At 38.0% G+C, this 15,023-nt stretch overlaps 1 protein-coding gene across 1 annotated transcript; it reads right to left on the bottom strand.

Annotated features, from left to right (window-relative positions):
* Positions 1 to 3,082: 3,082 nt before the first annotated feature.
* Positions 3,083 to 7,918, bottom strand: GPR33 (G protein-coupled receptor 33). Its single transcript, XM_081291488.1, has 2 exons — positions 7,873 to 7,918; positions 3,083 to 4,435 (listed from the first exon to the last, which is right to left on the bottom strand). Exon 2 carries the CDS (start codon positions 4,427 to 4,429, stop codon positions 3,407 to 3,409), a length of 1,023 nt encoding a protein of 340 aa, XP_081147614.1. The 5' UTR covers positions 4,430 to 4,435; positions 7,873 to 7,918; the 3' UTR covers positions 3,083 to 3,406.
* Positions 7,919 to 15,023: the final 7,105 nt, after the last annotated feature.

Here is a 15,023-nt window from a genome sequence, read left to right as displayed (position 1 = left end):
ATTTTGAGCATTTCTGGGTAGAATATTTGCTTGTGGTCTGGAATGATTTGTGGAAAGATAGCTAGAACATTTAGGGATTGAGTGTAGGTTGTGGCCTAAATATTTCCATTCTGTATCAATTGAACTAAACAGATAATTCAGTTGATTTGAGATAGATCAAACTATCTATTGATTAATATCTATTTGTTGATGAATAAAACATGCAAACTGCTATAATTTGATCTGATATGCACCCTGAAGGCCTTTGTATTAAAGGCTTCGTCCCTAACCATGGCACTAAAGGGAGGTGGTGGAACCATTAAGGGGAGCTACCTGGAGAAAGTTAGGTCATTGAAAGTGTGCTCTTAAAGGGAATGTTAAAACCCTTCCCACTTCTTCTCTCTCTTTGCCTCCCAGGTGCCTTGAAGTGATCATGCCAAGTGTTTCCATCACAATGAGTTGCCTCCCAATAAGACTGACAGCAATGGAGTCAACTGATCATTGACTGAAACTTATTTTTTTTGAGATGATATTATTTTTAATTTTTAAAATTTGTTCTAATTAGTTATACATAACAGCAGAATGCATTTCAATTCATTGTACACAAATGGAACACAACTTTTCATTTCTCTGGTTGTACACCATATAGAGTTGCACCACATGTGCAGTCATACATGTATGTAAGGTAATGATGTTTGTCTTATTCCACCATCTTTCCTACCCCAAGCCTCCTCCCCTTCCATCCATCTCCTTGGCCCAAAGTTTCTTCATTTGCCCCATGCCCTGCCACCCCATTATGGATCAGCATCCACTTATCAGAGAGAACATTTGGCTTTTGGTTTTTTGGGATTGACTTACTTTGCTTAGCATAATATTCTCCACCTCCATCCATTTACCTGCAAATGCCATAATTTTATTCTCTTTTAATGCTGAGTAATATTCCATTGTGTATATATACCACAGTTTGTGTATCCATTCATCATCTATTGAAGGGCATCTAGGTTGGTTCCACAGTTTAGCTGTTGTGAATTGTGCAGCTATAAACATTGACGGGGCTGTGTCCCTATAGTATGCTGTTTTTAAGTCCTTTGGTTATAGACTGGAGAGTGGGATAGCTGGGTCAAATGGTGGTTCCATTCCAAGTTTTCTAAGGAATCTTCATAGTGCTTTCCAGATTGGTTGCACCAATTTGCAGTCCCACTATCAAAGAATGAGCATGCCTTTTCCTTCACATCCTCACCAACACTTATTGTTATTTGTATTCTTGATAACTGCCATTCTCACTGACATGAGAGATGAAATCTAGAGTAGTTTTGATTTGCATTTCCCTAATTGCTAGAGATGCTGAACATTTTTTTCATATATTTGTTGACTGATTTTATATCTTCTGATAAGTGTCTGTTAAGGTCCTTAGTACAAGTTTTTTGAGTTCTTTATATATCCTGGAGATTAGTGCTCTATCTGATGTGCGTGTGGCAAAAAATTGCTCCCAAAATGTAAGCTCTCTCTTCACCTCATTGATTGTTTCTTTTGTTGATAGGACACTTTTTAGTTTGAATCCATCCCATTTATTGATTCTTGATTTTATTTCTTGTGCTTTAGGAGTCTTGTTAAGGAAGTCAGGGCCTAATCTGATGTGATACAGATTTGGGCCTACTTTTTCTTCTATTAGGCTTAGGGTCTCTGGTCTAATTCCTAGGTCTTTGATCCATTTGAGTTTTGTGCATTGTGAGAGATAGGGGTTAGTTTCATTTTCCAATTTTCCCAGGACCATTTGTTGAAGAAGCTATCTTTTCTTCAATGAATGTTTTTAGCACCTTTGTCTAGAATGAGATAACTGTATTTATATAGGTTTGTCTCTGTGTCTTCTATTCTAACATTGGTCTACATTTGACCAAAACTTCTGAAACTATGAGCCAAAATGAACCTTACTCATTATAAGTTTATCTCAGGTATTTTTTTCTCATAGGCAAAGAAAGCTAACACACGAACCAAACTAAATAAAAAAGTAATAGATCCACAATAATATGTGGCCTTATATAACTTATGTGCTTTAATATTTTGCAAAAGGCTTGAAGCAAAACTTAAAAACTAGGGAAGAGGGCTGGGATTGTGGCTCAGAGGTAGAGTGCTCGCCTACCACTGAATTACAACCTCAGCCTATGACAGATTCTTAAACATTATAATTGTCTTAGTCTCATAATTTGGAGACAGCTAATCTCTGAGTATTAAAAAGAGACACTTAAAATGTCTTTATAATTAAAACATTAAAGTATAAAAACCTATGCTGTCTGTTGCTATAGGGTTCTATGACAGAAAATTAAAATCCAGGATATTATTGGCCTTTAGAAATTAATATTCCTATTTTTGACAGTCAAAGATTAAGAATCACATGGACGCCAGTTTCATCTACTGGGATACGTGTAATTTTAAAAAGGAAAATAACAAGTGTTTGTGAAGATATGGAGAAACTGAAACTTTTGTACCTTGCTAGTGGGAATGTAACAGGTACACATTGAAAAGTTTGAGGGTTTCTCAAAAAATTAAAACAGAATTAACATTTGACCCAGTAATTCCACTCTTACGTACTTCTCTACAATAACTGAAAACAAGGACTCCAACAAATACTTGCACATAGCTGTTCAAAGCAACATTACTCACAGTAGTCAAAAGGTGGAAATAACCCAAGTGTTCACCAACAGATGAATGGATTTAGAAAGTGTGGTATATCATACAATGGAATACAAGTAGACATAGAAAGGCATAAAATTCGGATACATGTTGTAACATGAATGAACCTTTAAAACATTATGCTAAGGCTGGGTTGTAGCTCAGTGGTAGAGCACTTGCGTCATACACGTGAGGCACTGGGTCAATCCTCAGCACCACATAAAAGTAAATAAATAAAATAAAGGTGTTGTATCCATCCACAACTAAAAAATTAAAAAAAAATTATGCTAAGTGAAATAAGTCAGACACAAAAGAATAAATATATGATTTTACTTATAAAGAATATTTAGAATAGGTAAATTCATAGAGATAGCAGACTGGCAGGTATTAGGGACTGGGGCTGAGGAAATGCAGAGCTCTTAATTAATGGGTACAGAGTTTTTCTGGAGGGATGAAAAATTTTGGAAATAGTGATGATGGTTGTACATTATTGTGAATATAACTAATACAAATGAGATGGTGAAAATGGCAAATCTTATGTTACATATATTTTACCACAATTAAAAAAGTTTCAACTCACATTTGCAACATGACCTATTTCCTGTTTCCTTGGAGATCTTTTAATATTCATAGATCTAACTATCGTACAACCTAATGTCACCTAATGTTTCTCTAATATAGGGAGTGTAGTATATAAAGGCAGAGGGTATAGCTCTAGTGGTATAAATCACAGAGTTCATGTTTAAGTATCTAGAATTTAAATTTCAACTTGCGAATTTAGGTTTTGCGTCTTTCCTGCAGAAGAATCATCACTGAATGCTGACTCAAACAGAGCAAAAATGGACTTCTTGAAAACCTTTTTGAAATTCTCCCCAATAAATAGGTAGAGTGTGGGAGAAAAGACACTGTTGAAAGAACTGGTTACCACTGTAACTACCAGACTCAAGTCTAAAAGGAGTGACTGGTTCGTAGTGAGAGTTAAGCCCTGGTGTATATGGTAGGGCATCCAACACACAAAGAAAGAGATAATAGCAGTCATCATGACTTTGAAGGGCTTTCTGGATTTAAACAGGCTCCTCTCTTTCATCTTACTGGCTACTCTTTTGTAACAAAAGATGATAATGAAGAAAGGTAGAAGGAAGCCCAGCAAGAAGCGGCTGATGAAACAGGTTGCATGAATCCGTCGCCTTAAAGTTTGCATCTCTTCACTTTCCCAGTTAGCCGACACAGCATAGTTATTTCTGCAGGTCACCTTTCCATTATGGTCATGATGTGTCTCCCTGAAAACCAAATAGGGTGAGCTGAGGGCAGTAGCAGATATCCAGACTCCCAGGATAATGTTGGAAGCAAAGCGTGGGTTTCGGTGCTTCTGGGACCACACTGGGTGAAGAGTGAGAAGATAACGATCCAGACTGATGACAGAGAGGAAGAAAACAGAGGCGAACATCCCCAGAGACAAAGTGCTATTGAAGACCTTACACAATGCTGTTCCAAAGATCCAGTAATGGTCCTGAAGATAGTAGATGCCCAAAAATGGCAGAATCAATATCGAAATAAAATATGAGAAAATGAGATGAAAAAACAAGAGGGTATTGACTGTCTTTTTCATCTTGAATTTTAGCACCCATAGGTAGAGGCCGTTGGTGATGGTACCGACTATAAATGACATGAACAAAGAAAGGGCAATAATCATGTCTGAGGCAGAAGCTGAAAAGTGAGTGCTATTTCTTACTAAAGTAGAAGTATTGATCAGGTCATCAGTAGAGTTGATCAACTTCATAATTACCTATGGAGACAACCAAAGCAAAATAAAATATTAAATGTAGAGATTAAAGTAGTGATTTTTGCATAGTAATAGTCCAAATGACAATATTTTAACAATGGCAAACATATTATTTCTATAATAATACAGACAAAATGTTTTTCTAAGGTGTACACTTTTATATTGTATGTAGAATTAAGATCAGATTAATCTGAGCACAAAAAACAGAAGTATTACAGATGAAATAAATGTGAAAGAGAAAAAAAGATTGGGACTTTGGGACAATTGTTAAGTAATCAATTTAGGCTAAAAAAATCTTCTATTCAGATGTTAACTGGAAGTCTGACCTTTCCTGATGGGCACAACTTCTTGAGTAAGGCAATTCAGAGTCATTTTTACTTGACTAAGACTTGGTTGGGACAGGGACAAATGTTGCTAATGAAATAAACTTGAGTAACAAAAATAATAGCAACTGTTGCAAATTAGGGGTTGCCTAATTAGATTTCCCTTATAAGCTAATTATATTTAGTAAATACTGTTATCTAGTATTCTGATACTTGGCATATAAGAGTAATCTTCATATGAGAGCTGCAGAGTACTATGAGAATGTGGAATCTTCAACCAAAGAGGTAAGTATGTTATAGGATACAAGGAGTAGTTATTTTCACTTGAGGAGAGGAGGAGGAAAAAAGTCCAGAAACTCACATTTATCTAGTGTCTGTGTTATTCCATAAAAAATCATTTCTTTTTTCTCACAAGCCTGTGAGGCAAATTTTTAAGCAGGGGGGAAAGTGAGTTTTAAAATGGCTAAAGATCTTTTATCACCCACATTTTCCACCACGCCTTTGTTGTGACAGATGGGGAACTGTACCATTGTTTTATATTGTCTGTGAAAATTGGCAATTGACAATGCTCCATGAATCAAGAGTACCTAAATATCAAAGTATCTAAAGCATCAAATTTCTTGAATAACAGTTCCTGTAGTATCAAAAATATAAACCCCAAAATGTTTTGGAAATAGCTATTATGAAAGAGTCATATCAAAAATTGGTTTTTGATGAATTGGGTAAAGCAATGGAAATGACTAATGATGCATTTTTTTTTCACTAAGCAAAAACATTTTAAGATTATAAAGGGAAAAGAAATAAAATAATTGTTATATAAAAACCACAACTGACTTAAGTCAATGCCGCCTTCTAAGGGACTTGTGAAATTTTCCTTTAAAATAGAAAAAAGTTCCTCTCTCAGTAAAATCCCTTAATTGTCTGCTTTGTGAATAAAACTCAAAGCCTAAAGGGTATGGAATGGATAGCAATGGAGAGTGAAAATTCAAGAAAAAGGTCATGTTAAGGTCCTGAGACCTAGAGGAGAGGGCAGGGGAGTGGGGGTGGTCTTAAGAGAGGAGGCACAGGAAGAAGCCAGCAGGAGGTTAAGAGGCCTGAAGAGAAGTCAATGAGATATTTTGAGAAGCAGAAAAGACTGAGGGGGTGTAAAAATAAGAAGGTCTAATGCCCAATTTTTGTCTATTTGCTATGTTTTGATATAATATAATGTCCCTTTCCCCCATTAAGCCACAATTGTCTTGTGTTGGTGGTTGTGGAGAATCAAAAGAGTTTGTGTTCCCTATTTGGAAATGGAGTGCGATGGAGAGAAAAAAGACAGCAGTAGGAGGTGAGATGTGACTGAGAGGAAGCACGCAGTGGAAATTGGATAGATATTGGGGCTTGAGTAGCCAGGGAGAAACATAATCACCTGGAGAATTTCCCAGGAGGGAGGGAGGGAGAGAGAGAGAGAGAGAGAGAGAGAGAGAGAGAGAGAGAGAGAGAGAGAGAGGGGGAGAAGCTAGGTATGCCTTTGTTCTTTCTGTATACCTAGTGTGTTTGTGCACATGCAGATAGGTTTATGGTTTCTGTATATGTCTGTTTGATGTGAGGTCTGTGTATGTGTATCTGTAGTATATTTGTGTGATCTGTGTATATATGTCTATATGTCTGCAGGCTATGTTTGGAATGGTGTATGTTATGGTGTTTATGTGTTTGTGCTTTGGGTGTGTGTAGGGGGATCTCTTCATATGTGATTGTGGAAAGCTGAATTTTAGGAAAATTTTTAATTGTGTGGCTAAGCTCTTAAAAGGCATCTGAAAATACTGTAGAACTTGAATAATATCAAAATGATTCTGAATATTATATAAAGTTTCTAGGGACTTTGATTTATTGTACACAACCAGGAGAATTCTTCATTTTTTTTAATCTTTATTTTATTTGTTTACTTTTATGTGGTGCTGAGGATCGAACCCAGCACCTCACATGTGTTTGGTGAGCACTCTACTGTTGAGCCACAACCCCAATCCCCTTCATTCTTAAATATCTTTTAAGAAGGTTTTAAAGTACTTAAACATAAATTAATGGGGCAGATTTCAGGCTCTGGTGTTCCATAGTCCTGGGTTTGGATCTTATCCCTACTACATTTTAGCTCTGTGACTACAGACTCTTAAGTAACTCTTTAAGCTGGGGTGTTTTGTTTGTTTGTTTGTTTGATCATACTAAGGATTGAATCCAAGGGGCACTTTACCACTGAGCCACATTCCCTATCCTTTCAATTTTTTATTTTGAGTCAGGGTCTTGTTGAACTGCTTAGGGCCTAAGTGGCTGAGGCTGGCCTTGTGATTCTCCTGCCTCAGCCTCCAAGTTGCTGGGATTATGGGCATGAGTCACTACGCTCAGCATTCCCTATGAATTTTTATGAAGGCTAAATAAGAAAATGTTTTAAAATTACTGAGCTCCCTTCATCGCACACAGTAAGTGCTCAATAATTTTCTAATCTATTATTTTGCTCAGCTTATTATATTAAAGCCAGTAACAGCTTCATTTTGCTCTTTTACTACTACAGGATATACTTCTTTAAACAAAAAAAAATTTTAATTGTAGTTGGACACAATGCCCTTATTTAATTTATTTTTATGTATTTATTTTTAAAATTTTTTTAGTTGTTGATGGATCTTTATTTTAATTATTTGTATGTGGTGCTGAGAATCAAACCCAGTGTCTCACACATACTAGGTAAGCACTCTACCATTGAGCCACAACCCCAGCCCCTTTATTTTATTAATTTTTATGTGGTGCTGAGGATTGAACCCAGAGCTTCATGCTCTACCGTTTAGTATATCCCCAGCCCCAGGATATACTTCTTTCCTCACTAGAGTACCTGTACTACATTTTGGATACCCTCAGAGAGTTTTGAAAAATCCCAATGTCCATCTCTTCAGGTAGAGCTCTCAGATTTGGAGTTATCTTAAGGTTGATGTAATGGCACTTACTGGCACAAACAGCTCTAAGGAAGACACCACTTCCATTTGGGGACACTAAGCTGCTTTTGTGGGAATGGGCCACAGAACCTGAGAAAACTGATCCTGGAGGGTCCATTCAGGTGATGGGACTAGGCGATAGTCCAGGGAATCTTACCTTAGAGCTGTGTCTTCGATCCAGAGAGTCTTGAGCAAGCCACAGTGACTCTACATCAGCAATCTTCTAAGGACAGAGACAAAAATCGGTGACACTTGGCCTTCAAGTTATCTGCTTTTCCTTTTGCTGTTGCAACTTCCTATCCTTAAACTTACTATTTAAATATTTAGTGAGTTTTTTCGCTCTTCTTGGTTCCTTTTTCTGTGGAACATACTGCTGTAGAGGTGGAGGCAGAGAAGTGTTTACTTCTCTTCAAATTGTTTTTTCTCCATTTCAAAGGAGAATTTTTAAAATTTCATAAGCAAGGCCATTTTTAAAAGTCTAATAACTGACTTCAGGTATTAAAACATTGGTTAAAATTATTTTCTTGTATTAGGTCATCCCACCAGGAACCTGCTCTGCCTCAATTTTAGGATTTTGATTAGCATATGGATAAGTGATGTTGGGTACATAAGTATTCGGTAAATATCAGGCATGAACAAAAATAGAATCTGGAGATGAGCTACCTAACCTTGCTGGAGAAAAGTGGTTAGAAAGAAAAACTTAAACATTGAGTCTCACATTAAAATGGAATCCATTTATATCAAAACAGGCAAAAATTTATATTGTTTAGTTTAGAAGGATGAAGGCAGACAGGCTGAGTGATCTGCATTTAAACAATTGTTGAGAAGGGTGCAAAAAAAAAGCAAGAAAAAAATGGAGTTGGTTATCACATCCTAGGAGATAAACTCATTACAAGAAATACTACAACAAAGATCACACCTTTATGAATTACTGACTCAGTCCTACATTTCCTATTTTCTTCTCTCTAATTCAACTCTGAATTTTTTTTGATCTATCTCTGTGTTGACCTCAGTGTCCTGATTTCTTTTCTGCGTGCTTTTCTCTTCATCTCTTCACTGCCAGCAGAGAAATACATAAAAACCACTACACAGGTTCAGTGGAGAAGAGCTTGGGAATCAAAACCATTACCTAGTCAATGTTAGACTCAGAATTTTAAAGCTTTCACTGCTCATCTGTTCCCTTATTAGAAATAGGATTAAATTTTACTTCTCAATTCATTTGTGGCTGTAACCTTCAACCTATGAACTGATCTTCTTTGCAGGTTAAGGATGAGTTTTCAAACTTGCAGCTGCATTTTAAAAGGGATTTCTTACCAGGTTTTCATGCCCTTTGGGTTAAAACACAGATCCAGAAGCAACTTGAGGTATTATTTGGTTCAAACCTACTAATTTTGAAGATCAGCAAATTGAGATACAGAGAGGTTAAGTGAATCACAATAGGTTTTCACCAAACTCCCTTAGGGTTATCTCTTTTAGAGCTATTTAAGAACTTGTCCTAGTTTCTATTATCTATTAACAAAGAAGTTGAGGCAGAAATAATGTACACTAAAAATATTGATGCACTTCTTGTGGGTATTATATTGATTGAACAGTATAGAATAGAAAGCAAAACCCTAGATAAAATCCAAACTCTGAATCTCAGTTTCCTCAACAGCAATAACACATTTCTTTCAAGTATTCTTGTGGGGATTAAATGAAATATTATAGGTAAAGACTTAGCATGGTGCATGGTACATGATAAGTATTAAATAAGTGATAATTATGTCAATATTGTGTAAGTCATAGCAAAGGACCCCACAAGCCCAGTGGGTTAGGGTGAATATCTGAGCAGTGCAATTCAAGAAGAATTTATTGAGTAGTTATTGCATTCCAGACAGTGTTTGAGACTGGGGAAAGCAAAATAAATAATTCAAAGTAATTACCCTTAATGTTTACAGTTGTTATAGAAGATGATATCTGAACTGAATAGCTTAGGAATGTAGGGGAGAGAACATTCTAGATCTTAGAAACCGTATGCTTAAAGACTCCTCAGCAACACCATCTGCTTCTGCATTTCTATATGTGTGTGCTGTGGTTATACAAAACAACATAAACAACATCAGTTTCCATTTCTATGAGTTCTTTACTTGAAACTACCTGACTTAATTTGGAACATGAAAAGCGAACTGAATAGAACCACATCAGAAAAACCACATCAGGGGCTGGGGATGTGGCTCAAGCGGTAGTGCGCTCGCCTGGCATGCGTGCGGCCCGGGTTCGATCTCAGCACCACATACAAACAAAGATGTTATGTCCACCAAAAACTAAAAAATAAATATTAAAAATTCTCTCTCTCTCTCTCTCTCTCTCTAAAAAAAAAAAAAAGAAAGAAAGAAAAACCACATCAGCAGAGTCATTAATTCCTCAAACATAGTCTGTGTATTTCATCACAGTTAATTACCACTGGCTTAAGAACTTATGGGAAGAAAATAGTACTGATAGTATTTCTAAGGAGAATTATGGAAGAATTCAATTTTAGGCTAATTCTGATACTAGCTCCAATGCCTGCTTTGGGGGGGGGAATTAAACACTATTTACAAAATATTTGTTGTTTATGAATTTTACTAATTATAGGATTAGGAAATATAGAATGGGGGCAGAGGAGAAATGAACCCAAAATCCCCCTTTTTTTTTTTGCGGTGTTGGGGATTGAACCAAAGACCTTATGCATGCGAGGCAAGCATTCTACCGACTGAGCTACATCCTCAACCCTCCAAGTTCCCTTTTTTAATTCATAAAATAACATAGAAAGGAGATTTGACTATTAGTCCAGTGGTTTCCAGCCTGGCTGAAACCAGAATCATCTGGAGATTTTTAAAAATGAGTAGAGTGTTCCTGATATTTGATTTATCCACCCAGTATTTGCTGAGTATTTATTGTACTTGAAACACTATTCTTGCCTTTGGGGATACAGAGTAAACAAGAAGAGCTGTGTTCGCGTGGAGCTTACATTCTAGGGGGAAGAGATGGATAATACCCCAGTAAATAAATACATAAAGAAAAGACATCAGCTAGTACAACAGTGCTATGCACAGCACCAAAACACGAAAATAGGATGAGCTAAGTGGCTGCCTTAGATGGAGTAATCCAGAAAGGCCACTGGTCCAGAAAGGATGTTTGATGGAATTGGAATGAATGAAAGAGCCAGCTGTGCAGTAATCAAGAGGAGGAAAAGAAAGGTGGATGTGTATCTTGTTCCATGTCTTTTTGTCTTATTTTGTTTTGTCTTAATTCTAGCTCATTTATTTAAAAGATCAACATTCCCCCCTTTTTTTTTTCATTTGGAAGGAATAATCATTGATAATTATGAACTCCAGGGGGTTCTGTAAGGCCTAACTCTGAAAGGAGCTTACCAATCTCATGTGGGATTCTTGGATGAATGTAATGAGGAAATGGAATATGCAATCTCCTTCTGAAGTAGTAATTTTTTATTTTACTTGCTAAAACACATAATGGCAATAAATTTTATTTTATATGCTTTGAATGCCCATTTTATTTCTACATCTTTTGAATTTATTGCTTCCATCTTAACTAGATGGAATTCTAGGGATTGAACCCTGAAACTTACATATTCTAATAAGCACGTGCTCAACCACTGAGGTGAATTCTAACATCCCCAGCCTAAAAAAAGTTAAAAAAATTATATGGTTGCAAAATCTCAGTTGATGAAAGTGCTGAAGTTACTTCTTAATATGTTTGGCTAAAATGCTTGTGGTGGATCAAAGGGTAGTTGAGAGAAAGATTGTTCCATGTCTTTCTACTCCATATGGGCTGCTTTCTACTTCCTGTCTGCTCTTACTCTCTTAATTGGGACTTCCCATTTATTGGAATCTTTGGCTCATGATTTTAACTTCATCCCTTTGTTTATAGCCTAGGTTCTCCTTCTTGAGGGGCTTAAGGGCCTCCCCTCCCACCCCAAGCATTCAGGTGTTGGAAGCTCAGTTCCTAGTGTGGCCATGTTGAGAGATGGCAGAACTTTGTAGAGGTAGAGCTTAGTAGAAGGCCACTGCAGGTGTTGCCCTTAGAAGGAATTGGTGTAGTTCTTGTGGGGCCCTCATGAGAAGGTGATTATGAAAGAGCAAGACTGGCCCCTCTATGCTCTGGCTTGTTATCTCACTGTGTTATCTCTCCCTCTTGCTAATGTTCCCACCATGATGCCATTTACTCTGATGCAGTGCAGCCAGGGGATCCTCACCAGAGCAGGTGCCATGCTGATTGGACTTTCAGCCTCCCCAAACTGTGAGTTAAATAAAACTCCTTTTCTTTTATAAGTTACCTAGACTCAGGTCTTTGGCTAAAGTAATGGAAAATGAACTAATTCACAGTCCTTGTTATGATAGCCTTCTTGGGAACATAAGTTCAGTTTTGTTCAAGTGACTCTGTCCTGGGAATATGCTTCCAGCAGGTGGCCTTATTAGACATAAAGTATCACATTGAATGAACCTCAGGCCCTCTTCATGTCTGGAAATTCCCAGAACTGCAGGCAGGGTATACTTAGAGAAGAGGCAGGGGATACTGCTGGGAAATTGACCTAGATCTTAATTACAAAATAACTTAAACTTGGTTCAATCTCAGGAATGACAGGGTTGGGCTTTGGAGCAGAGGTAGAGAAGATAGGCCTTGTACAGGAAAGAAAGAGTTAAGGCTTTGGGTAGATTTGTATCTTTGCAACTCAGACCCAAGGTAAAGTGCTGAGAATGTACAGACCCAATGTTTAGAATTTCCTATGACAGTAATGAAACATATAAAAATGAATGAATGGTATTAAGGGTGTTTGAGATTAGAGACCAGTTATTTGTGAGTCTACCCTCTGAAGATGGGGGAAAATACCTGCCGCAGTCTGGCTGGGCACATTTCATGAGCCACTTGTCAAGCAGAAATGAACTTTATTTTTAGAACACACTACACACCACACACCACACGAGCTCTTCAGGAATTCCCTCAGAGCCCAACTGCCACCACCGACGAACGAGCCTCTCAACTCCCCTCTCCTCCCACTCTTGAGGCCCATTGGCTGGGTCACATGGGCGGAGCCAAAAGAGTCCCCCAATGAGCAGCTCCGTGGTCTGAAAGGGTGGGGAAACAGTCCAATGAGCATCACCCCAGAGGAGCTAAGCAGCTGGATGTTTGCTGGGGCCACTTGGGCTGTGGCTCTCAACAAATACCTTATCATGCAAATTTTAAATTCTGACCAGTTCAGTCTGTTATATTTCCTTCCATCCTGAATGTAGGAGTAGCAGAGCAGATTGTCAAAGTATTCAGGGCTGATGGTTTCCAAGGTAATATTAAGGAGAGGAAGCCAGCTGAGTTGAGATCACCAATAAAAGAGTAGTAGAAGTGACTGTGCTGGGGGTTTACATGGAATAGGGAGAATAGAAAGTCATGATACATTTGCCAGATGGGGAGAAAGGGAGAGAGAGAGAGGGACTGGAAGGTGTAGTAGTAGTAGTGTATATATAGGCATAGAAAACTAGCCAGATATGGAGTATTGGAATATTTGAGGTGTAGCAGCACTGAGTGGTGGCAAAGTCTCTAGAGTGTTCCAAAGGAAATCAGGTAGTAAAACAACTATCAGAATTAAAACTTGAAAATAATATATTGGATAGTCCTTACCCCCCAAACAGTAGATATCATTGAAAGGTTTTAAGCAAGTAGTGATATGGGCACGACAATAGTTTTAAAAAGACAGCCCAGCTTTTGAAGGGGAAAATGGATTGGTGAGGGGTGAGAGTGAAGGTGGGAAGAACAATTAACTTAGTTTCCTCTTTTTTGTTTGTTTATTTTTGTGGTGCTGGGGATTGAACCCATGACCTTGTGCATGCAAGGCAAGTACTACTACCAACTGAGCTATATCCCCAGCCCCTTAGTTTCTTCTTTAGAAGAAAGGGTAAGAGCAACATAGTTCAAATAGTAAACAGGTCACATCTGTGTGCTACTAAAGCATCACCCTATTGAGGAACTATAGAAAATGGTGAATAATAGATATTGCTGGGTTACCTCACCTGCATTGTGAAGAGGTGGGGTCTTTATAGAGTCAGTCTGTCAGTCCTTGATTGAAGGGTATTCCCAGGGGATGTTAATTTCTTGGTACTTTCTCTGCCAAACACATGAACAGAGAGAACATTTGGGTAGGTGAGTGCACTCCACAGAAGAAAATCTGGCCATAAAGAACAGAAATGGTAAAGACAGAGTCATGGTGGGCATTGAAGGGGATCTGCAATATCTGTTAAAAGGCTATTATGTTAGTCCAGGCAAGAGACAGAGGTGGCTTGGACCAGAGTAACAGTGATGAATATAGAGAAGTGAAAGATGAGCACGTAAGCAACTTTTGGGCACATTAATTTCACACTCTCCATTTTGTTAATCCTACTCATGAAAGTTCTGCTTTTTTTTTTGGACTGGGGATTGAACTCAGGTCACTTGACCACTGAGCCACATCCCCAGCCCTATTTTGTATTTTATTTAGAGACAGGGTCTCACTGAGTTGCTTAGGGCCTTGTTTTTGCTGAGGCTGGATTGGAACTCACAATCCTCCTGTCTCAGCCTCCCCAGCCTCTGGGATTACAGGCATGTGCCACCATGCCTGGCTACTTTCATTTCTTTCAGGGAGTATTCCAGTGTCCTCTTTTCCTTTTCTTATTTCAAACCATAGTTATCAGAAGGTAACATAAGACTGACATTCAGAGCTCCTTGTCTTATGAATCACATGTCCTTTTTCTTTCTCCATCTTTATGATGGAAATGAGAAATTTCTATTGCTAGGGAAATGAAAGTGGACAATAGAAAATCATCCTTGCCAGGTGTGCTGATGCATGCCTGTAATCCCAGCTACTTGGGAGGCTGAGGCAGGAGGAGCTTGGGCACTTTAACAAGTCCCTTTCTCAATATAAAATAAAAAGGGATAGGCATGTAGCCTAGTGGTAGAGCATCTCTGTGTTCAATCCCCAGTACCCTTCCACAAGTCCTTGACTGAGATTATGATCTAATCATCAAAGGCCCAGAGATGCTTGCCTGGTGTGTATGAGGCCTGGGGTTCTAACCTTAGCATTGCGAAAACAAGCAAGCAAAAACCCCAAAGAGTTGACTAAGGAAGTAATCTAGCAAAATACTAAGGAAGGAAGTGTTTGGCAATGTACAAGATAACTTATAAGTTTTTACCAAGACAACAGAGATAGTATCTGTTGTATAGCAACAAGCTTGAGACAAAATCAGTCACACTTCTGTGTGCAAATCTGGTATTTACAAGAAAGAGGAAGCTTCAAACCACCCT

Source organism: Spermophilus citellus (genome assembly GCF_964194105.1).
Source record: "Spermophilus citellus genome assembly, chromosome: 4".
Lineage (NCBI taxonomy): Eukaryota > Metazoa > Chordata > Mammalia > Rodentia > Sciuridae > Spermophilus > Spermophilus citellus.
The sequence above is the reverse complement of the archived record's forward strand: the minus strand, read 5'-3'. Positions and strand labels throughout refer to the sequence as shown.